This window comes from Erpetoichthys calabaricus, chromosome 2 (genome assembly GCF_900747795.2).
Source record: "Erpetoichthys calabaricus chromosome 2, fErpCal1.3, whole genome shotgun sequence".
In the NCBI taxonomy this organism is placed as follows: Eukaryota; Metazoa; Chordata; class Cladistia; order Polypteriformes; family Polypteridae; genus Erpetoichthys; species Erpetoichthys calabaricus.
The window spans coordinates 308,109,655-308,133,580 of NC_041395.2; the positions used below are offsets into that span (position 1 = coordinate 308,109,655).

General features: G+C 41.7%; 1 protein-coding gene across 3 annotated transcripts in view; it reads left to right on the forward strand.

Moving 5' to 3' along the window:
- The window catches only part of neurl1aa (neuralized E3 ubiquitin protein ligase 1Aa), a 390,689-nt gene extending 369,086 nt beyond the window's left edge, over positions 1-21,603 (forward strand). For all 3 annotated transcript variants that reach the window (XM_028795861.2, XM_028795862.2, XM_051922179.1), the window contains exons 5-6: positions 19,017-19,163; positions 20,507-21,603. In XM_028795861.2, the coding sequence (XP_028651694.1) occupies positions 19,017-19,163; positions 20,507-20,748 (389 nt within the window). In that variant the 3' untranslated portion in view covers positions 20,749-21,603. The remainder of the gene's footprint in view (positions 1-19,016; positions 19,164-20,506) is intronic.
- Positions 21,604-23,926: the final 2,323 nt, after the last annotated feature.

A 23,926-nucleotide genomic window follows, 5' to 3' on the forward strand; every position in this document is an offset into this window, starting at 1 on the left:
CAGTTCAGATTTCTTGTTCAGTTTAGGAAATGTCCATTGGATGAAGATCAAGAAAAGCACACTGTGCCAACCTGAACCAGCTGAGGGGAAGGAAGGCTGTACACTGTGCCCACAGTACAAAGCATAGTAAAGGGGCTGCATAGACTTGCAGATCTGCCCATAAAAGACTCCATGAGGCTCGTTTTGTTCCAGCCATCCATACAGAGAGTTGTCTTCTGCACGTTATACAGTTTGTCAGACTGGGCGTCGTGGCAGTGTATTTCTGTTTGACTCTGGCTTAAACTGCCTACTTCTGTTTGCTTTGACAGCACTAGGCACTTTAAGTTTTGCATCAGGTACCTTTTGAAAGCAGGTAATTCACACAAAACTCCTGGTGAATAGCTGTGTCAGCGCACTTTCTCCCATTTTGAGTTTGATCAGCTGAGGTGGCGAAACAGCAGCTTTGTGTTTGGTGACCAACATAATCTGCCATTTTTTCAGCATGTCGTGGTCCTTAACCTCTTTGTAGACTTCTTCTTATGAGTGTATCTCATCATCTCTTAACATTCTCCCCGTTGTTACTGTCAGTGTCACAATCGAAGTTCCCCCAGACAGCACTGTCCCATGTATGACCAGTTCTTTGCTGTTGGTCCATGGACTCTCTAGGCACCTGACAGTCGTCATGATGAGTAGACTACCTAGTCTAACACTGCACAGCCACTTAGTGCAAGGGGGGGCAGTCAACAGCAATGCCATCTTTAAGGCCTGGGCTGGTGTGGCAACAGCTGTTCTTTGTGAGCAAAAATGTTGAGTTCCATTATTATATGAGCACTAATTGCTACTGCGCCATTTAATTAACAATCCAACTTCTTTGTATTACAGCACTTGCTTTAAAATGTTTTTGTTACAGTGCTGTGTTTAAACTATTTAGGAGCAAACATTTCATCCATTCATTAGTTCATCAAACTGAACAGATGTCATGTCTGTTACTGTTGACCTTAGTGTATGACATACAACAAGATTATTAAAAATCATTGAAACGTGATTTAAAACTACTACAAAACACAACTCTGTGTTTGTGTCAGAGTCACATTCTGGATTTGCTCATTTTTTTCCACTTGCTACGCTTCGTAAAAGAAGCCCCGGACACAGACAGACACTGAGACACACGATGTCCAAATGCACACTACAGTATATTTATTATTTTCTCACTACACAGTCCTTTGCACCTCACACAGTGCACAACCCACCAACACTATTGCTCACAGTCTTTTCTTTCCTTCTTCTCTGCTGCCCTCACTCCTCCACTCGCAAGCTTCATCCTCTTCCACCCGACTCTGGCTCTCTGAATGGAGTGAGGCGGCCCCTTTTATAGCGCACCTGGATGGAGAGGCAGGGTAGCTAAAGATTAATATAGCGACAGGTATTTGGCCAAGTTACCCTTACACAGATGCCTGGTGGCAGAAATCACAGGGAGTTGCTAGTTTGCAGCACAGCTCGGCGAGTAAAAGTGACTTTTCTCTGTCTTAATAAGCTACTAGATTTTGTTTGTAGGTATATGTAGCAGGGCTCAGAATACAGACTGTGGGAACTGGGTTGGGGGATGTGGGGGTTACCCAGTGAAGTACAATTTGTTTTTCTATAATGCAACCTGAGTTTTCCCCTCGGAGAGTCGCAGTCCGGGCGGCTGATGGAATGGTCCTTACGGATGACACTGCAGTTGTGACAAGCTGGGCTGGCTACTTTGAGCAGCTGTTCAAAGCTGATCCTCCGGCTGGGATGTTGGATATCTCTGGGTCCACGGCCTTGAGGCTGATCCTCCAATGAGCTGTGAACCACCCAATCACAGGTGGTGAACCAGCTGAGGGGAGGGAAGGCTGCAGGGATCTGTGGTATCTGGGGGGAACTTCTCCAGGCTGGTGGTAAGGCTGTCCTCCTGGCATTGCAAGCAATCTTTGCTTCCATTTGGGAGACTGGCATCATCCCAACTGACTGGAAAACAAGACTCGTCATCCCTATCTGGAAAGGGAAGGGTGATCGCCTGGATTGCAGCAACTACAGAGGGATAACACTGCTCTCCAAGTAAGGTCCTTACTAGAGACAAGATGAGATTATTGCCAAGAGATTTTTTCAAGTCCTGCCCTCCTCTCAGTGGCCCATGCCCATGGTCCTCTCACCTCTCATTCATGTGAATGTTTTTATCAGACACAGTTCCCAAAAAAGAATTTATTATGTCCAAATCTTATTGAAGAATTTCATCCCGAAGGGTTATTCAACAGAAGAAATGAAACAAAACCAAATGAATTAACGTGAAAATTGTCGATTGGTTACACAGCAAATTGGTTAAATATGTATCAATAGACTGTGCTGAAACAGCATACAAGAAAGGTAATGTAGTACATCCTCCGTGGATAACATTAGACACCAAAGGAGATCTTGATATGCCATTCATATTAAAACGTTAACAGTTTCCCGTTAGAATAGCTTTTACTATGACAACAAATCACAGGGACAAACATTCGAAAAAGTCGGTTTATTTATTAGAGAGAAAGAAACGCTATTCACTCACGGGCAGTTATGCGTTGTGTTGTCACAATGAAAGTCCAAACACAGAATCAAAATTCAATGCGATATTGACAAAAAGTTAATTCAAAAATTCAAAAAACACAACAAATACCTCTAACGCAACATGAAACATAATTTTATTTCAACTTATTATGTTTTATTGTTTTTTAATATGGTTAATTAATCGCTATAATGTAAAATAGTTAAGTCTATTCTGCATATATAACAATTTCCATGAAAATAACAATCTGTTTAAATTGTACATCCACTTCCCCATACGCGAGTGGCAGAGCCGTGAAGTGAGTAGCGCGTAGCACCCACCCAGGGGTTGCCAAGTGAAGTGAGCAGGGGGCAGAGCCCCTAGTATTATATATATATGTATATACTGTATATGCACATACACACAATCATATACAGTATGTATTAGTAAGCTTTATATGTTTAAAACCACTGGTATGTTACCATATTTGAATTCTTATGATTGAGTTCAGTAACCTCAAGTCTCTGAATTTCCTGCTGTGAGTCAATGGCCTGAATTGTTTGCCAGAAGAGAGCAGTATGAGAAGTCTGTGCAGGACAGCTGAGGTCTTTAATTATCCTGTTTGCTTTTCTAAGGCAAGTGTGTCAAGATTCTTGTAAAGAAATTAAAAATGACAGACGTCACAGTTTGAGTTATAATCCTGCTTATTAAAACACCCGAGACTCCACATGTTTGATTTCTAGGAGTGCCAAGGAGTCCATGTCCTTTTGGTTGTCTTTTCATTCTATATTGCCAGTCATCAGAGTTGACATTGTTGACAGCTCATCTTAGTTTTGTCAGTGCCATGCTGCAGCTCTCACTCCTGGTCTTAAGTCAAGTCCTTTCTTTCCAGTTTTCTTTGGGATGATGAAAGACCCTAATAACTGACCCCCTACATGATCTGTGAGAGGTCAGCAGGGGTGTGTGGCTGGTGATGCACCCTTCCTCTGATTTAGAGCTCATTGGATCCTGCACCTCTCAACATGCAATCCTGGATCACCATTGAGCTCAGTTTGCCAACCCCCCAGCTTGCCTTCCATTCTTTCCTTTACATCCATGAAATTAGCTTTACATTCCCTAAGGTTTAGACCCTTGATGGAAGTGGAATGTCTCATAGGGTTCAGAAGTGTTTTGCCTCCTTTTCAGATTGCTGTTCCAATGCTTCTGTGTTCCACAATAAGACTGTATGAAATGGGGGCAGCTCTCTCTGTTTTTCCTAGATAGATAGATAGATAGATAGATAGATAGATAGATAGATAGATAGATAGATAGATAGATAGATAGATAGATAGATAGATAGATACTTTATTAATCCCAAGGGGAAATTCACATCCCTATCTGTGCATGTTAAGATATTATAATGTTTGATGATGTCCAGGGTTCCCGTTCTCTCCTCCTTGTTTCAGTGTTAATGGTGTCTCTTTATCCCCTTTGTTTTCTTTCCACAATGGTTGAAAATGTCATACCTGCTGTCTTCCAGCCAGTGGCAGCTCTGGGTAAAGCGTCCTGCAGGCTGTTACATTTACACTGAGTCAGGAGGAGGCATGACTCAGACGCTTTAATGGAAAACTACTTTTGAAAACATTACCTTTTTCTTCTAAAAATCAGAGTCAATAACATAGGATCTTTACATTTGTGCTCTGTCTTTATCTCACGCCAAGCCTTGTGATCCCCTCCGCCATATCTTTGCACATTTTGGGCTTGTCCCTCATCTCTACTTTTTGCTTTTGCATATCTGACTGTTCAGCTTCAATTCTCTCTACTGATACTCCTTTTCAGCCTCATAGCTCTGTCCTCCTTGAACTCCCAATTCTTCCTTTTACTTCAACACTATGTTTTCATTGGACATGATTGCTGCCAAATTAGCTGTGCCCGTTCCCTAAAAGTCTTTAGATTCTTTTTCTTTAACTTCTGGAAAATATCATTCTTTAATTTGGTTTTGCTTGAACGTTCTGTGGCACAGAATATTAGGTCACTTAACTCCAATATTAAGAGATGGCAGTCTGGTTCAGAGGTGGATGGCTGATGTCGGCCTAACTCTGTGACTTGTCCTTTTGTTTTTCTTTCTTATTCTCCTTCCATGCCTGCCATGAGATTTGTGCCGTTTCCTGTGGCCTTGTAAGTAGCTTTGGTTTGGGCTGAAAGCTGCATGAGAGCGACAAGTGGAGAGTTATCCTAATTTAGATTTTTGATTCAAAACTTGATGAAATTGTTCTCTTTGTTTGTTTTAATAGCATTTATACTGATATTCTAGAATGCTGGCTTATTGATTCAGTCAATCAATCACTGTTTTATACAGTATAGCACATTTCTCAGTTACCACAAAGTAGTTTGTAACACAAGTCAGCTTACCTAACATATGCAGACAGTATATTGTGGGAATAGTAAAAGAAAACAAACAGTACATCGTCAGAAGAAGGAAAAAGCGTCCCTGCTCAAGACAACAATGCTGCTTTCAGAATTTACAGTTTCTCATTTCTTGCTACGTTAGCCTGTTAATTATAAGTAAGCACCTGTACCTTGACAGATCACATTTTAATTATTAACTCTCCAGAGAGTGAATGAGGGAAGTAAACATCACAGGCTTATCAAGGAGAGGCCAACAAGTGTATTGGGCCAACCTGTCTGTTGACTTTTCTCAGAACATTTTCAGTGTTTGAGCAAAGGTTCCTCTGGTCACTGGAATTGACCGTCTCGGGGGCTTCCGCAGATTCTCATGGATTAGCGTTAGCTAGAACAACTGCGTTCTGAGCAGCAGCTGTCATCCTGTCCAACTTGTAATTGTATTATTGGTACGGCTTTTCAGCAATTAATTATGAATGTGCATACTAGGATGTTGACCGTGGGCGTATTTCTCTTGCTGTCTTCTTTTATTTTGCGGGACGTACTGCATGTGTTAAATGCACGTGAAAGGAAGAGAGCAGTTTGGAAGTGACCTGCTGGATTTACCCTCTAACTGTTCTTTCTAAAGGTTGGGCAGGTATAGATGTCTAGTGGCTACGACATCCAAGTTTAAATAACCAGGGGCCTCATATAAAACTTACTTAAACATAGATACACACACAAGACATTTAAACATAGATACACACACAAGACATTTCTTATGCAAAAGTCAGGATTTATAAAAGACGGACTTGCCGTGGAAATGTTGCTCAAAGTTACATGAAGTTTTGATCCTCTGTAAGTTCTATGCAAACGTTTTGGTGTTGACGTGTTAGCTACTCCAGACAGCAGGACAATGGAGTGAATTTAAAATCTCGTTTCATTGCCTATTTCAGTGACGCTTCACTAACATTCTGATGTCCAGTCATCCATCCATTTTCTGAACCCAGTTCTTCTAGGCCTGTAATGGTATAAGGACTGAATGGTGTTTGACATGTAGGCTGCAACTCGGCTCAAATCTCCCAGAGGACGGCTGTTATAACTCGGTCGTCATCACTAAAAGGGACACAAATACCATTAATGATATTTAGATGACAGAAAATGTGGTGTTCTTAAGTTTGTTTGTCTGGGTGTTTTCATTGTGGCAAATAGTACTTACAGTGTGACGTAGTTAACTGATTTGAAAGTTGTAATGTTTTCTCTTATTTATTTGCTTAATCAAAGAGACAGATACAATTTTTTGTTTTTTTAAAGATTTTGCAATGTGTTGTGTATGATGAAGATTTGTTTAGACCGCCATGCCGCTGTTTTAACAAGCAGGTATAAGCACTGGCATGTGTGCACAGCCATTTCAATCGCTCGAACCGACTGCTGATGGTCTGTGTGCCAAATGGAGAGGAACATACTGTTTACAACATATAAAAGTAACATCTCCTAAGCTAAATCTGAAACGATGAGCTACCCTGTAATTGAAATCGTACAAAGTATGTGTTTAAGGACTCGGCAGCATGCAAGTGAGAGTTGGTGTCAGCGTTGGTCCTCCTTCCTCTAAACCCACATTTCAAGGGCAGGGGACAGCTGGAGCCTGCGTGCAAGCAAAAGGTTCAGGCAGGAACAACCCGTGGACAGGGTGCCAACCCGACGCTGGGTGAACACACACACAAACATCAGGGGAAGATCTTAGCACTGCCAATTCACCGGAGCGAATGTACATGGACCCTCATGCAAAGTCCGTGCAGGAAGTACCTCGAATATAACCCCCAAATTCCTTACTGCCACTGCGTCAACTGTGTGTCTGATCCATTGATTGACATATTTACTGTAAATTTGGAATTAATAACTGAGGAAAAAATATCCTTTATTTAAGACTTATTTTAATAACATAGTGCATCATCCATTTCACCAGGTGTCAGCAATACCTCAAAGTCAACTTTAACTGAAGTTTCATTTCTTCTGTTCTCCCCTGGTTTGATGATAAAGTTTTTCTTTTTTTTATTGATCACTCCTAATTTAATATTGTTTTTTTGTATCAGTATGCTGCTGCTGGAGTATGTGAATTTCCCCTTGGGATTAATAAAGTATCTATCTATCTATCTATCTATCTATCTATCTATCTATCTATCTATCTATCTATCGATGCCATTCAGGAATCTGACCAAATTTAGATGGTGATTAGGGCCGGAATATTCAGAAATGATGAGTTTGTAAGCCATACGTGGTTACTGGAGGGGTGATGTTGAGGGGCTAAAAGTGTGTGTGTGTGTTGATTTGAGATTTATACAAGAACTTGGGGTGGGAGCAGGTGTACCTACAGTTTTATAAATCTTGTTTTTTGTGAGTGTGTGTGCTGTTTTTGTCTTTTTATTGTAAGTATAATTTTATTATGGAATCTAAGCATTAATGTTTTCTACATGAGACCCTAGAATGCCAGGTCAGTCCCTACTACTAACTGCGTGACCCTGCTTGACCTGCCAGAACTCACTCTTTTGGAGTATCGACACCATTTTACTTTTCACTTACTTGTGAGTATTTTCTAATAAAAGGCATCAGCTGGGTTTATAAACATTTTTTATTCAGAGCTTTTCCCGGTGAGCATTGATGTAGCAGCAGCGAGTATGGCACTGTATGTGGAGCTGAGGTGTGAACCACAGGACCACCATTTCAACCGTCCATCCCCACTGACTCACTGCCACACTATGCCGTTGCTTCCCTGACTGTACTGGACACATTGTGGCCAATTATGGAAACATGTTAGATGAGTTGGCCAATTCGGTATGTGTGAGTGTGCCCTCCATCTCGCCCACAGTTGGCTCTTATTTCGTGTCAGATACATATAACTTTTCTCTGGGTAAAAAGTGAGGTGTGCAGACTGGCGCAACATCCAGGGCCCCGTGAGCCTGTTTAGAAAATGGCTGATGGATATTCCTGTAAAGTGTGTTATGTGTTTTTATAAGTCTTATACTTCTAGCTGTTATCGTTAAATGTAATAGTCTCAATTAATGTGCTTAAAAAATGATTGTTTATGGGAAAATTAATACTTGTGTATATGTAGATCATAAAGTAAATAAATTAAGGTGCATCTGCAAAGGAAAAAGAGGGCTAAAGATTTATTCCACAATGAAAAAAGAGAAAAAAGGTAAGAGACCAAAGGTTTCAGCTGCAAGCCTTCATCGGGTGTTCAACTGAAAATGAAAGAGCAATCATAGGAGAGGAAAGAGTGAGCAGAGAGAAGGCTGCCATTAGAGAAGGTGAATGTTAGCCGGTCATTAAGACCCGCATTTAAGAACTCGGTTTCTCTTAACTATACGCCTGTCTTATGTAAGTGTGCATTATCTATTTTTGAATACTATTTATCCATTGTTTTTCTTAGCTAATTTGTTTTTCTTTGCATGTAACTACATCTTTGACATGTTGTAAAGCACTTGGAGCTACATCGTTTGTATGAAAAAATGCTATAGACATAAATGTTGTTCTTGTTGGAGAAGCGTATGCTGCCAGGTTGCGATTGAACGTAACTTTACATACCTTAACAAAGTGAAGTACGGTGTAAAGTGAAAGGGAGGAGACGGTGGGTAAAGCAGGTGACACTTTAGGGAAGCGAGGTATACAGACGACATGCAGAGACACATGTCACCTCTCAGCAGTCAGCTGAAGTATAACAATCTGAAATGTTCTTCAAAGTTGTTTCCTCAGACCGCAACTAAATCTCTTAGCTGTTCCCCGCCTCTGTCATCCTGACTTCTGCCACATGTGCCAGCATGGCTTTGCTTCCCTCTTAGACGTGTGTAGAAAGGGCAACTCAGTAGAAATGGCTTCTGCCACCAAGCCTCTGACTGAGCTCAGCTTCCAAAGTCAAGCGCTGGCCTCCAGCAACTCAAAACACAGCACCACAGCACCACCCTGTGGCAAAGCGAGGCAAAACGGAAAATTCAGCTCTAAATGTCTGGAGAAGAATTTGTAAGTTAACAACAGTGTTGTGCTCCTCCTGAAAAATAAATTTAAACAAGACTAAAGACAAAGTGTAACAACATGGCAAAGACAGCAGTGTGCAGAAGCATAAAAAAGGAAATGGTGTGTAATTAGTTTTTTGGTTGCTGTTGTTTAGGTAGCCAAGAGCATCAGGCATTTTTCGTTTTCCTATGTTGCTTATCAGATGTAACACATTACTGCCCAGCATAACAAATATAACTAATAAATCAATATAAATAAGACTTATGGTAGTAATTACAAAAAACTGAGGGTGCCCATCGGAGGCGTAACTAGGGTTTTCAGCGCCCGGGGACAACTGAAGATTTTGTGCCCCCTCCTGTTTGCCAAAATGCAATGGGGAACATCAATTCGGTGCCCCCTGGATGCTGCGCCCAGGGACAGATGTCCCCCCTTGCCCCCCCCAGCTATGCCACTGGTGCGCATGACTGTGTTCCAAGTCTCATTTCTCCAGTCTCTTCTTAACTTTGTTAGTGGACTTCTATTTTATCAGTAGGTACCCGGTTTGCTCACCTCCTCACTAACGTACAGAGAGTGTATTTCTGACTCCAACTGCATGAAAAACAAACTGCAGAACTCGGCTGTGGTTCTCAGCAGGTTTTCTGGTTTTCTCTCCCGTCCCAATGATGTGCAGGCCAGCTGATGAGTCTTAAGTCGATTCATTTTGGGTAGTGCATTCCCTGATGGACCCCTGTCCGCCCCTCATGTCTAACATTGATAGCAGTAGGTTTCAACTCCATGCATCCCAGGAATAGAAAAAGTGGAATGAAAAAATGGACAGATGAATGAAGAGCATATCAGCAGAAGTAAATGTGCCCGCTTTACTTCTGTCTTTGAAGTCGGATGCATTGTTTTGAATACTCAGTTGTTATAATTGTATTCTTATTATCTGGATTGTGAAGCACCTTATATTATTGTAGACTGTGAAAGGAAATGCTGTGTATAAAATAAGTTTAGTAGATAATATGTATTAATTGGAAGAGTACGGTGGTCCGCTCATCTCATCATGGGTACAGAAAGGCACACATACTAGACTTGGTCATACTGTTGATGGCTTTGTACTTAGAAGCTCACACTTGCCTTCTGACTAAATACGGCAAATCAGCTGCTTGGCTTGTTTTCCAAAAAGGCGCCTTCTGGCCTCCTCGCTGCAGCCAGCGATTGGTTACAGACACCGACAGCTGCTAGAGGAGACTTAGATGACCAGACTTAAGCAATTTAAATAAAGAGTCTACAGGCAGATGAACATCATCTGGACTTGCACTGTGGCTTGAGAAACTCAGTTCTACCAAACCTGTCTGCTGAACATTACTACATCTATTCATTTACTGTATCTATTATCTGTTATTACTGGATCTATTACTACATCTATTCATTTACTGTATCTATTACTACATATATTCATTTACTGTATCTATTATCTGTTATTACTGGATCTATTACTACATCTATTCATTTACTGTATCTATTATCTGTTATTACTGGATCTATTACTACATCTATTCATTTACTGTATCTATTACTACATATATTCATTTATTGTATCTATTATCTGTTATTACTGGATCTATTACTACATCTATTCATTTACTGTATCTATTATCTGTTATTACTGGATCTATTACTACATCTATTCATTTACTGTATCTATTATCTGTTATTACTGGATCTATTACTACATCTATTCATTTACTGTATCTATTACTACATATATTCATTTACTGTATCTATTATCTGTTATTACTGGATCTATTACTACATCTATTCATTTACTGTATCTATTATCTGTTATTACTGGATCTATTACTACATCTATTCATTTACTGTATCTATTACTACATATATTCATTTACTGTATCTATTATCTGTTATTACTGGATCTATTACTACATCTATTCATTTACTGTATCTATTATCTGTTATTACTGGATCTATTACTACATCTATTCATTTACTGTATCTATTACTACATATATTCATTTACTGTATCTATTATCTGTTATTACTGGATCTATTACTACATCTATTCATTTACTGTATCTATTATCTGTTATTACTGGATCTATTACTACATCTATTCATTTACTGTATTTATTACTACATCTATTCATTTACTGTATCCGAGTACAAGTTAAGAAACAAGCCAGGGCTAATCAGCAAACGGGTGTACGGCTGTGTGGCCCAGTGACTACTCCACTGGACTTTAAACCGTAATTTGGTCAGTCTACCCCTGAGCATTCATTTGACCTGCCTGCATTTGAAATAAGGAAAAAAGAATCATAAAATAAGGCAAACAGTTGCACTGTAGCCAATGGCGGCACACTAGTCTCAGATTCCCAGGTACTGAGTAGCCTTAACTGCCCTGGTGTAACACTGTTTTAAATTTCTGAGTACATGGAGCCAGTCCTCAAGCGCCACCTCATACACTGGATGATGTCTTGGACTGCAGTGCACTTGTAGTCACCCCCAATTACTAAAATGTTATTGTATAAAAAAGAATAAATATCTAATGTTTTTAAAAAGTTCTTTAGAGCTAGTTTAGGTTCTTCACTTTTCATCATCAGCCACCAACTCCTGGAATAAAAAGATACAATCAGAAAAAAGACAGACCCCTTAGTCACACGAGTAACATTTTAGCCAGTATGGGGGGAAAAAACACCCTGCAGGTCCACATCTTACACTAGCAGGAAAGAAGACGGCTTGAATGGCAACAACACACACACACACACACTGGAACACTGCCGTCCCCACATCTTTACATGGCTTGGCCTCAATGGCAGCACACCACATGTTTCTCCTGGACTGGCACCTGGCACCTCCCTTGTGAGTCCACTGTGTGTGTTGTACACTCGGTCGAGTGCGTCTGCCTGCGACACCAGCACTTCAGTCCACACACGCTCCAGCACCCAGAGTCATCTCTAAAAAGTAAAAGTGCTAGCAATCAATGATGAAGCTTTACAAATCAGTAACATGGGCAGTAGGCACAGTCATTAAGGTCCGCTCAGAACAGGAGATAAGAATTGAGAGTTTTCACTTGTAAACGCCAGCTGGTCCGGTGACTTCTCCATCTTGTCTGCACTGACATGGAGACGAGGCAACAACAGGCATTCGCTGCCAGCAGGATGTGAAGCATCCCATTATCTGTATTTATATATTTTGGATTTGTTTTTGCTGTAATCATTACTATTAAATACATACCTTGTCATCATTAGTGTATTCTATAATTGTTTGATTTTATTTATTTTTTTTGTGTGTATTTATGCAAGTACTGTAGTTGTTATTATACATTAAATTGATTGCATGTAACCATTTGAAGCTTTTTAAAAACCTATCATATCTAAACTGTAATTATTTCAAACTGCTCATCTACTGTATATAGTCTTTATTATGTATTTCTTTTGTACTCCCATTTTCTGAAATTAATTATTGGTATTGAGTTTTTATAATTCATGTTAATAACTTGGTTAGAAAATGGCAGGCTGGATGGGCTGGAGTTAGTTAGTTAGTTAGTCTGTCAGAGAGACGCTACTGTATGTCACATCATTACATACTGTATCTGTAGTTATTATTTCTTTTTTTTCCATTTCTGTCTTTTTTCCAATCTTTCTTAATTCACAGAAGCCATTAATTTTCTTATGCGCCAGAGATATTTGTGTTTTTGCCTTTTCTTTTTCCTGTGACATGTGGGACTGCGGCCCCTGTAGCTCTCCTTTGCTACCACATGTGACATTCCTCTCCAGCATGGCACCTGCTGTACCCACTCTTGCCCTTTTTTTTGCTGGGCACTCCGCCAAGGATTAGTATCAGCCTGGAGCTCCATTTTTTCGGCCATGGTCTTTTAGCTCTATTAACTGTCATTTTTCCATGCTAATCATTTAATTGAGACTGCCAGCTCCAGGAAAGACGCAGCGTTGCAGTGACATCAGTCCACATGTCAGTAGCAGGTGAGAAGACAGATGATCAGACTTGGCGTCTGCTAATTATTTGTGCCCGCTCTTCTGAAGCAGTGAACCGTCACTTTCTGTCAGGCTTCAGCACTTTTGTTGTATTTGCTTTCTGTTTGTTTTTGTGTCTGTGAGAGCAGCCAAAGGAGCCAAAGTGTCTCTGCATCTTTCTACCATTGAGCAGCTGAGAATTTTCAAGAAGGGATAATGAACTCAATTAAAAGCGGGCAGGAGCACGCCGACTCAATGCCGTTACCACAGTGAGCGAGTGGGCATGCATGGCTTTTAAAAAGAGTCGGCTATTTACTTATTTTTTTGTCATAGCATTACTCCCACCCTTTGTACGTCACACTCAGGACTTGAGTCCTGTTTATCACCCCAGTTGAAGGTACACAGACGCCAGGTTGATTGGTGGCACTAAACTGGCCCAGGGGGGCTGAGCGGGGATGGCTTCTGCCTTGTGCCCATAACTGACATTACAGATTCTGCCTCTCCACCTGAAACACATTTACATGTCTTACACGTGTCTTCATGTACAGTAAGTATGCAGCAGCTCTGGAGGGGGCGCACTAGAACTGTAATTTGTACTCACTGAGGTGGGCTTCAATAAAATAACAAAAATATTTTGAAAAACCCAGATTGTACATCTTACTAATCTGTTTCACTTTTTCAAAAAATTTGACCAAACTAAAATCAATTTAGGTAGTCAGATGTCAGAGTGGTCTCCAAGTGCAAGTGTGGCCCTTTGATTGTCGTTTGCGTGTTTTCCACGGGGTCGCCTGGACCAGGGCGGCAGCTGACTTGCTGCAGGGTTTGCAGCTGCTTCTTGGCGAGGATTTGGCTCTTGAGCTTTACAAACGGCAGCTGTAGTCCACTTGTTTGTTCTAAATAAGATAATGGAGGTCCTGTCCAAGTAGGGTTCGGTCCTTTTTGTCTTGTATAGTAATATTTTATACACTGGAAATCCATTCATCCATTTTCCAACCTGCTGAATCCGAACACAGGGTCATGGGGGTCTGCTGGAGCCAATCCCAGCCAACACAGGGCACAAGGCAGGAACCAATCCTGGGCAGGGTGCCAACCCACCGCAACACTGGAAATGTTTTCATTTATTTATTTTACTCCCGTAGTGATTATTTTTTATCTCTCTGGTTTTCATACAATGTGAGCACTGACAGATGTTGCGACTTGTTCAGATTCACTCATTGAGTCAGTGAAGGGGTCTGCGGGCCTTGTGCCTTTAGGCTCTGGTGGGCAACCCAGCTGTCCCGCTGAAATGCACCCAAAGTATATGAAGACAACGTCAAGAGGAGCACTGAACCAACCCTCCTGTGACACATTTGGCACATGCAGATTCATATTTTTATTTATTTTTTCCCCCAAATGTCATGCAGATGGAGCTCAAGCTGAAGAAGTGATTTGATCAGGTCACCTGAAGAGACTTGCCTTGTACTAACAGACCACTGGACTTGTAAATTGTCCTGAAAATTACTGATAAGAAGTGCCTCTTGCCAGATTTGGATGAATCCCTTTAATGTGGGTTTTCATACGGGGTCCTACCTACATGGAGTTAGCAAAGCGCTTTGAATAGTGAGAAAAGCGCTACATAAATGTAAAGAATTATTATTATTAGTAATAATTAGCTTTGTATCTGCATACATACTGTAAAAGCAGAAAGGACAGAGGGGAGCTCATGGCACCTTGTGAATGGCTGCATGTGTCACCTGGAGTAGACCGCTCCAGCAGGCTCCAGTGTGGCCCACCTTTATGAAACAGTAGGCACATCTGATATAGGACGGAGTCGTGAAGGGCACATACAAATATATATCTAGTGGCAAGTATGACAAGAAGGAGACGGGCACAGTGGGCCATCACCGAGTATGGTTTGGTTTTGTTTTACAGTTTCTTGTAGGAGTAAGTTATTGGTTTTGGTTTACTCTTTGACATTTTGACAGTTTTACTGGACTCTTTTGTTTATTATTATACTTTTGCTCATATCTTTTTTTAACACATCCCAAGACTTCCGTCATTTGTCTGAGTTTGGTGTGTGGTGTTTCAGTCAACTGTGAGCAGACCCAAGCAATTATTTTCATCCGCTGAGGTGTGAGGAGTTGTCCCAATCACGTATGGCATAAGTGCCATTGTCTGGTGGCGTCAGTTACTTGACTTGTGGTAACTGATCAAATAATCTGTTCTGTTGGGCATGCCAAAGATCTTCTCACTGCTGGTATAAAAGCGAGTGTAAGAGTTGACGTACACCGAGCTACAAACATTTTCTAGCCCTTTAACTTAGTTCGGGGTCACAGGGTATAATAAACCTACAAAGGTGAGGCAGCTCAGGTTATGCACATGGAGAATTACAACTTCACAATAAATGAGCCTCCACTTTAGCTTGTTAACTGTTAGTGCAGGGCCGCATCAGCTGGCATCTGCCAAGGAAACAAACGGTAAAGGGTATTTCCACACTGAAAAGGTTAAAACAACAGCAACATTTATTTCTAAAGCACACTTTCACACAAAGGATACAGCTCAAGGTGCTTTACAAGATGACAAAGAAAAAATAGTAAGAAAAGAAAAACAAATTAGAAACAGTCAAAAGAATGAATAAAGGACATGCCAACCGTGATGTCATGTCACTCACCCGCTTAATGAACACCAGAGGTCTGGAGCACATGGCAGGAACAAACCCCAGACAGGGCGCCAGTCCATTACAGGGCAAACACACAATGGCCAACTTGGCATCGTCCATTCATCCAACCTGCATGTCTTTAGAAGGGAAACCAGAGCACCCAGAGGGAGACCATGCAGACTCCACGCAGGGAGATGAACCCGGGTCTCCTTACTGTGTGGCAGCAGCGCTACCACTGTGCCACCCTGTACCAAAAGTAATCGATAAGAATAAATCCGCACACACTTACATAACATAGAGATACAGGTGATAAAAAGCAGAGTCCTTATATATAGATCTGTTTTTGAATCTCTAAAGACACAACGTTCTGGCTGTGTAGCCGTCATGAGGTGTGCAACTGAAAATGAAAGAGCAGGTAGAAGGTGTAGGAGGGACAAAGGCAAAGCAGACGAGGAAAAGCTGCCGTCAGGGAAGATGAAGGGAAAGTTAGTGGAGGGAACTTAGAAACTGCACGTTTTGTGTTAAGTTCTGTCTTACGTGTAAAATTTCAGTTAGCTAATAATTTATATTTATACTGTATATACTTTTGGAGTAGGATCTCTTCTAACAATAACAGGATTTGAGCCAGCAGCCTTCCAGATACCAGCGTAAGTCCTTAGCCTCAGAGTCACTGCTTATTAATTCATTATTAAATGCACATTAAGAATATGTATTTATAGGTTGACATTTTTGGTGCTGCAGGTACATTTGCGTATTAGATATATTACACCAGCAAGGAGGCCATTAATGTTATGTTTATTTTTTAAACTTTAATATCACTTGGTGCTACTGGCATGCAAAACTTGTAGAATGTTGTTCACAAACAATGTGGAAATAAATCTGAAAACGAAATGTAAAAATTTTGGAGAAAAAAAATGTTCCCCTTTTTCTTAAGGGTGTGTGTGGCGTGTCCGCAGTGCCCTGATGATTAAGAGGTACGTGTAAAAACAAGTGACACTGACATTTGAAAGCCCCCACCAGGCGAGTGTTGGATTGCTCAGGGTGACAGAACCCCACTTCTTGTTAAGAGGGATGCAAATCAAGCAAACCTGCCTGAAAGCAGCATTTCTGAAGATGTTCTCAGACCGATTAGGCCGCGTTATTATTATTCCGTTTCTCTTGCTTCCAGCTATACTTTGTGTCATTGCCCGTGTCTTTCATGTGAAGCGAGACTGTGATTCTTTACGTGTTTTACAAAGGAAACAACTGAATGGACTAAATGTTCAGTTTTAATCAGCAGCAAGCAATTTTCAGATCCCAATTATTAATTATTTACTAAATTCCATTATTTAAAGCAACAATCATAAAGTAAATGTCACTATTCATGGAGTGAATTTGAATGTTTATCAGGAAACTACAAAGTGATGCAAAGCTCAATGTTAAATTAGATCACCAAAGTTTACTGCTGCAGTTGGCTGCACTGCTGGAAGAACAGCAGAAGTCCAGGAGAACTTGAGTGGGGACTCTGTGGATAGGATGAGGTGGACCCCACGTAGTACTCAGGGTTTCTTTCTTTTACCCGAATCACTCCTCACCATTATACACAATGAGCGTCAACCCAGCGGTCACTTAAGACACCGGCAGCCGGAAATTACTCCAGTCACACAGGACCCATCATTAGCTATGAAGTTGGCTCAGATGGGCTCTTACAAATGACAACTTGAGAGACACTGACAAGGTAAAAGCAACATCAGTCATAATCGTAGCTATTTTCCATTTCATTGATGAGAAAAGAAATTGTGATGTGCTTCCTATGATGAATGTGTGAAAGTTCCAGAATATAACAGCAGTAAGTCAGGCACCAAATGCTGGGCAGCAGACAGGAACTGAAGGAGAATCAGAGGTTGATGGAGAGTTTTGAAGAAAATGTCTCCGGAACCTTCTAGAGAGTATAACTGCAGATCCAGTAGGAGAGCAGTGCAACAGAAAAATGGAAAACACATTGTTAAAGGGGCCTGTTTTCAAGAAGCAGGGGGTCTCAAGCAGATGATAAGCCTTTACTCCAATCTTTAATTTGTGTGCAGTTTTTAAACATTCGCCTTCTTTGTTTGCACTGCCTTTGTCTTGTGCAACACCCACTTTTTATATAAAATGGACTAACAAATGTACAGTGCTGGCAGCGTGGAAAGATCAGTAAGGAGATCCAACTTCCTTGGCGTTAGCCCCGAGTGTGAATTCTGTGTAGTTAGGGTTATTCCAGAGTCAGACTCGGGGTGACGTGTAGTGATCCGCTTGACAGTGTTTGCCTGAATAACTCTAGAGTAGACTGAATAACAACATGCTGCAAAATAATCAGGAATATTTCTATGCGTTTTTGCCACTCTAAGGTGTAAGTCATCAATATTAATGAGGGAGGTGGAGCCTTCAACCAAAACACAATGGCATGTAAACAAGAAGCTGTAGGAAAACCATGAGTTGAATCAAGCGCTAGAGATGACAGTGTGAACTGATTGACATTGACACGGATAGTGAAACTGAAGCATACAGCACTGTATGTCCGGAACTGCTGTGTTATGGCTGGTAATTTTGGTCACCTGAAGATTCACCATTGGTGTAAGCACAGTAGGTGTGGAGCAAAAAGGCAAAATGACTGCGATCAAGTGGAAGGAGAAGAAAGACATTAGCACCCCGAAGCAGTGTTCACAATGCAGTAACTGTCATTCATCACTAAGACACTAAGCCTTACACTGTGGCAGCCTACAATAACACAATGAGCGCGTCGATCTTAGGATCAGGCACCGACATCCTACCATCTCATGTGCCATCAACAGAAAACTATTATAACAAGGGTGCACAGAGAAACGTCCTGAGTGTAACATCGGGCTGTGCATTGGTGACTGTCTCAGATAAATATGTCTCATAACAGCAGTGGATACTAGACATGTTTTTCCTGCTGTATTATTGTTAACATTTTGGTATTTACAGTACATGTTTCTGTTACATGTAATAACATTTTTATTGTTGAACAAATTCAGCGTTTTGGACTCGTTTCTCTAGGGACGCCAACACTAAGGAGGCCGCACTAGAGGATTAAAAAGCATCAAGAACAGCCAGAAGGCCAACAGCTGTGTGTCCGTTTCAAACACCTAGAACTGCACCATTTGGGTACCTGGTAGTTGGCGCTTGTTGTAATCGGGTATGAGATTGATCGACAGCTACGATCTTGTGTTGTGACAGGGACGGTGAATGCACAATATCAGGAGGTTGTCGTCAGTCCTGGACTGGTTTCAGCCTTTCACCTGCTGCTATTGGGATTGGCGACACTGGAGCTGGAAGACAAGGGGTGGTTTTCACTGACCACTGACAAGTTTTAATTGTTAAGTCGCCAGGTGGCAGTGATTCCTAAATGCTCACCCAAATGTCTTAACTCAGGCAAGGTGTTTGGTTTTTGGTTTGTGAATGACATGTCGCTGTGCATTACTTGAAATTTACCCACAGTTGTACTGAAAATGTTGTTTGTTTTTCTGAGCAGGTTCGACTCACTTGTCTGGACCCAGAGGCCCCTCCATCTCCAGTTCTCCAGTTTCTACCCCCAACACTCCCACAGGACTCTGCAATGGAAGCTCGGATCCCTCTCTCAATGCCAGTGGCTGTGGTGCCCTCTGTAGCTCCACAAGTGGTAATGACCCACATTTTTAATTTTAATTTTTGACTTTTAACCAAAAATTGTATTTTTTAAAATGTAGTTTGCAGTGGAAAAAATTAATGCCATGTTTTCCTGGAGAATGGACAGAATACAGTTTATGATAGAACAAAAGACTACTGTGACCATTGGTGGAACACAGCAAATATAAAAAATGTTCATGAAAGAAATCTCCCGTTACTCGTGTTGCATAATTTAGATGTCAGCAAATCACCCAGCTGTATGCTCACAACATGCAAAATGCACATATTTTTTGCTGAAATACTAGCAAGTGAATGCCTGTGGAAAATGAAAGTAGACCACAAACAGGAAGCATTACGCCGGCCCGACGCCGATTCATTGGTTAAGAGGCCTGTCCTCCATTCCAAAGTGGTGCCCTTACTTATAACACATGATGCCATTCTGCACAAAGTGTATGGCAAGTAAACAAAATACAGAATTGGCATCAGTGAGACATCGGGCAAGGAGAACACATGAGATGGCAGACTGCAGACAGAGCCAGGCGTGAGTGAGCAGCACAGGCCCGACAGTCAGTGTATGCAAATGCTAGAAAAAGCCGTCAAACAACCGTATGGGACTTCTGCTTGTGTGTGTAGCTGCGCCAGCATTTCAGTGCAGCTCTTCTAAAGTCTACTCCAAAAAGGCGCCTCATTCACGACCAAGTAACTTGTTACATCAGTCTTTCCATCTTTACAAAGTAACTAAAGGAAATTACAAAAACAAGGCCAAAAATTGCAAAAGGAATTTGCGGGATTACTTTTCATGCATACGCCTAACAATCACAGCTTGAGCATATTCAACACACAGTTGTCATCAGTCCAGATGCCGGACACCAACATTTCTAATGCAGTCCCATTAACATCCAATGGCAAGGCTGGAAAATTTGTTAGGCTGGCAGCTACACAGCCTGGCATTACCAGCCTTATAAACTAAATGCAATTCATTTTAAACATTCATTTTACACCTAAATACAAATTATGAATCAGCCGAGGTTTTGTGTCTGTAGACTGCTATGTGAAAATGAATGTTTCTGCTGTCAGGAGACCACAACTGTTAGCACAGTTGACATGAGCGCCATGTACTGTGCGGGCTGCTCTCTGGGCAGAAATGAAATGAAACGCCATCAGACAGAACATCTTGATAATGTGAAGTGTGAAAGCTGCAGAACTTTTGTGATACGTTCCTCCAGATATGTGGTTTGTGATGTCACAAAACTATGAGAGAAAAACGACTTAGAAATTATGAAATGAGTTTATTCACCTTGTGGCGTCAGGAATTAACTTGTTGTTTGTCTTCTTCTTTCCCTTCTTCTCTTGCAGGCACGACTCCTAATTCTCCCATAAGTCTGCCCGAGTCCCCCCTCTTTCCTTCCATCTCTGGCACCTGGAGTGATGAATGCACCATCTGCTACGAGAACGTGGTGGACACTGTCATCTATGCTTGTGGGCACATGTGTCTTTGCTACACATGTGGGCTGAAGCTCAAGAAAATGGCAAACGCCTGCTGCCCAATATGCAGGAGAGCAATTAAAGACATTATCAAAACGTACCGCAGCACATAAGTGCTATGAAATGCATTCAAAACTAAAAGACGGGAACCTTCAAGCATCTCTGTATGATAGCCCACCTCCAAAGGGGCAGGTAAAATTATCCTTACGGTCTGCTGTTTTGACTTAAGAGATTTATTCTCTAAAATCTTAACAGCGAACATTTCAGGAGGACTCACTAAGTTTTGTTTTTGTTTTTTTTATGTGTTGATTTTCTCTTGTGTTTGCTAGAAGTTATGAAGCATTTTTGTGTTATCTTAATAGCCATGAAATGGGGGTTTTACCACATTTCTGAGTGGACAGCTACAGTATCGAGTGGGGGCACGGTCTGCGACACAAATCAGTGACGTGTAACCCAAAAGGTTCATCGTACACAACTCTGTAGATAGAACTGGAGTGACCTTAAAGTAGAAGCCATGAAGTGAAAGCCAGGAGAATTCTGGGCCGCTGTTTCAGGCACTGGGGGCCGTCGCAGTGGCCCAACAGTAAGAGCTGAGCTACAGTGCATGTTAAATAAGGGCATCTACACGATGACCACATTCAGGGAGCTGTCACTATGGCGGAGAGATGTCTTCTAAATCACCACGAGGTTTTAGACGTGTTTTATGGAGCGACAGAGAGCACATTTAAAGAGGTCCATTACAAATCAAATCTTGTGCTCACTAATATTGCACTGGCCGAGGCATACAGTACATTTCCTCTCTTTTTTTTGTTTGTAGATTGCCCAGAAATCTAATCCAGTTGCTCCTTTATTTGCACTACGTTCAGACGCCACATTACAGGACCAGATGTAGACATGCTGAGGACTTGAGCTGTTAACAGAGAATACGGAAACAAGTGAACCTGCCAAGATGGATGGCAGCCCGTGCAGGGACTGAGGAGGGTTTGCTCCATTAGAAGTTTAAAAACATGCAAGTAAAAGTAACGGATTGTGAGAGAATCCTTCAGACTGTGACCCCCTAAGCTGTAGCTTGTTTTATTTATGCCTAAATCTGGTCCTGGGGCTGGGTTTAAAGAGCCAGCCGCCATGACATCACATGTCATATATAGCGCCTGAGCCGTTTAGTGTCATGCAGCATCCGAGCATCAAAAAGGCTGTAAAAAAATAAAAATGAATAGCAAAGAAAATCCATCCATTATCTAACCCGCTATATCCTAACTACAGGGTCACGGGGGTCTGCTGGAGCCAATCCCAGCCAACACAGGGCGCAAGGCAGGAAACAAACCCCTGGCAGGGCGCCAGCCCACCGCAGGGCACACACACCAAGCACACACTTGGGACAATTTAGGATCACCAGTGCACCTAACCTGCATGTCTTTGGACTGTGGGAGGAAACCCACGCAGACACGGGGAGAACCCGGGAAGCGAACAACACGACACAGTCACAAAGTACAGGGGTGAGTCAAAATTATGTTAACATTTGAATGGCAGAAACATTTTATTCACAAAAAATACTTCATATGTGTAAGCTGATTTAGAGGAATGTCTCGCCATCATGTTCAACACATGCCCCATATGTGGCCCATAAATGATATATAATTAAGTACTCGCCCTGTATAATTGGAACTGCCCACTGCAGTGAAAGCACGAGAGGCTTTTGGTTTCTGAAAAGCAATTCAGTTGTGCGTGTAAGAAAAGAACAAATGTAAACGTATGTGAGGCCAACAAATACTCCGCTGGAGCAAAGTCAGGACATCTTCACTTCATATAGCGCCTTTGACATCTCTTGATAATGCAAACAGGATCATTTAACTTGAAACGGCGAGTCTGATGTTTAAACGTGGCGGGCGCTGAGTGTAGGTCCTGGGGGGCAGCGAGAGGAGAGCGCCATCGGATTTGATTTCAAGCAGTTGGGCGTCCAGGTGACCGGCCATGTATCCCATTACTAGCACAGACACAGATACAGTACGTACAGTATATTTATTATCTATGTGGTTATTTATATAATTGCAGTCATGTCCTGTATTGATTATTTAATATATTTAGATAAGAAATTAAGACAGTTCTGTGGAGGCGGAAAAAAAAGATAACTTGAATACTGCAAATCTGTACCAGAAAGGCCTTTTTGAGCAGATCTGATGGAATGAGCAACTACAGAGAACAGAGTGAGTGTGTGTGAGTGTGAGTGTGTGAGTGTGAGTGAGTGTGTCAGGTGATGACTTTACCACAAATTCAGGTGGTTTTTTGAACTTCTTTTAGAAAATTTCTAAACGAAATGCAACTTCTTCATTTTGCAGCCTCCGTCTCCTCAAGCATTTTATTAATGGTGGGGCGGGAAGAGAGGGGAGGCAGCAAACTATTGAGCGTCTGTGAGGATAAGTAGGCCCACGTGTGTGAGACTGGTGAACAGCCTGGGCATACACTTCTCAGGGGGCACGTACCATCCTGCCATTAAGGGTCTTGAAGAGCCTTTCAGTTTTGAGCTTCTCCTGACTGATGCCCGACTTCTCTGTGTTATTTAAAGCCGTGTTACACTCTGAAACTGTTCAAATGTTGTTCAGTGCCCCGCTGGGTGTCCACAGAGAAATGGAATCGGTTTGAAATGGCGGAGCTCAGGGAACCGTAAAGGAAAACAAGCAGAACAGGTGAACAGTTTTATCCATTCATTTGTGCACTACATCCTGAATAAACTCAAAACATTTTAACGTTTCTGGTACCTATAAAATTAAATTTGAATCCTGATCATAACCTGCACCCTTAAGCTATACAACATACTCCATTTACTTAACGTCAAAGAAAACATGCAACTTTGCAAAAAAACTGAATGAATTAGCGACTGGCGAAATACTTCAGAATGGTGGATAAAAGCTTGGCTTGGAAGGCCCTTTTGCATCAAAGATGATGGCAAGTCGGTAAATCTGTCAAAGTCAGGTTTGTTTGGGCTGTGGCGCGTGTCACCGGTCGCACATGGAGACGGCCGCCCATCAAGACACTGACGTGGCCGTGAAGCTGTTGAACACAATAATCCAAACATATTTCGCTGTCGAGGTCCCTAGGAGTACACTGAGCTACGTCAGGCGTAGTCTTCGTCGCGTACACTCGAGCCTTTTAGAGAGGACCTCTTCTGCACATCCTCTTAGTGACCGAGACAGGGACATTTGGGGACCAGAGAGAATGCAAGGTGACTAAAATCTGCAGGCCATCAGCTTTTATGAGCCGTCCTGAGAAATTTCCTCTTGAAATAGAAGATTT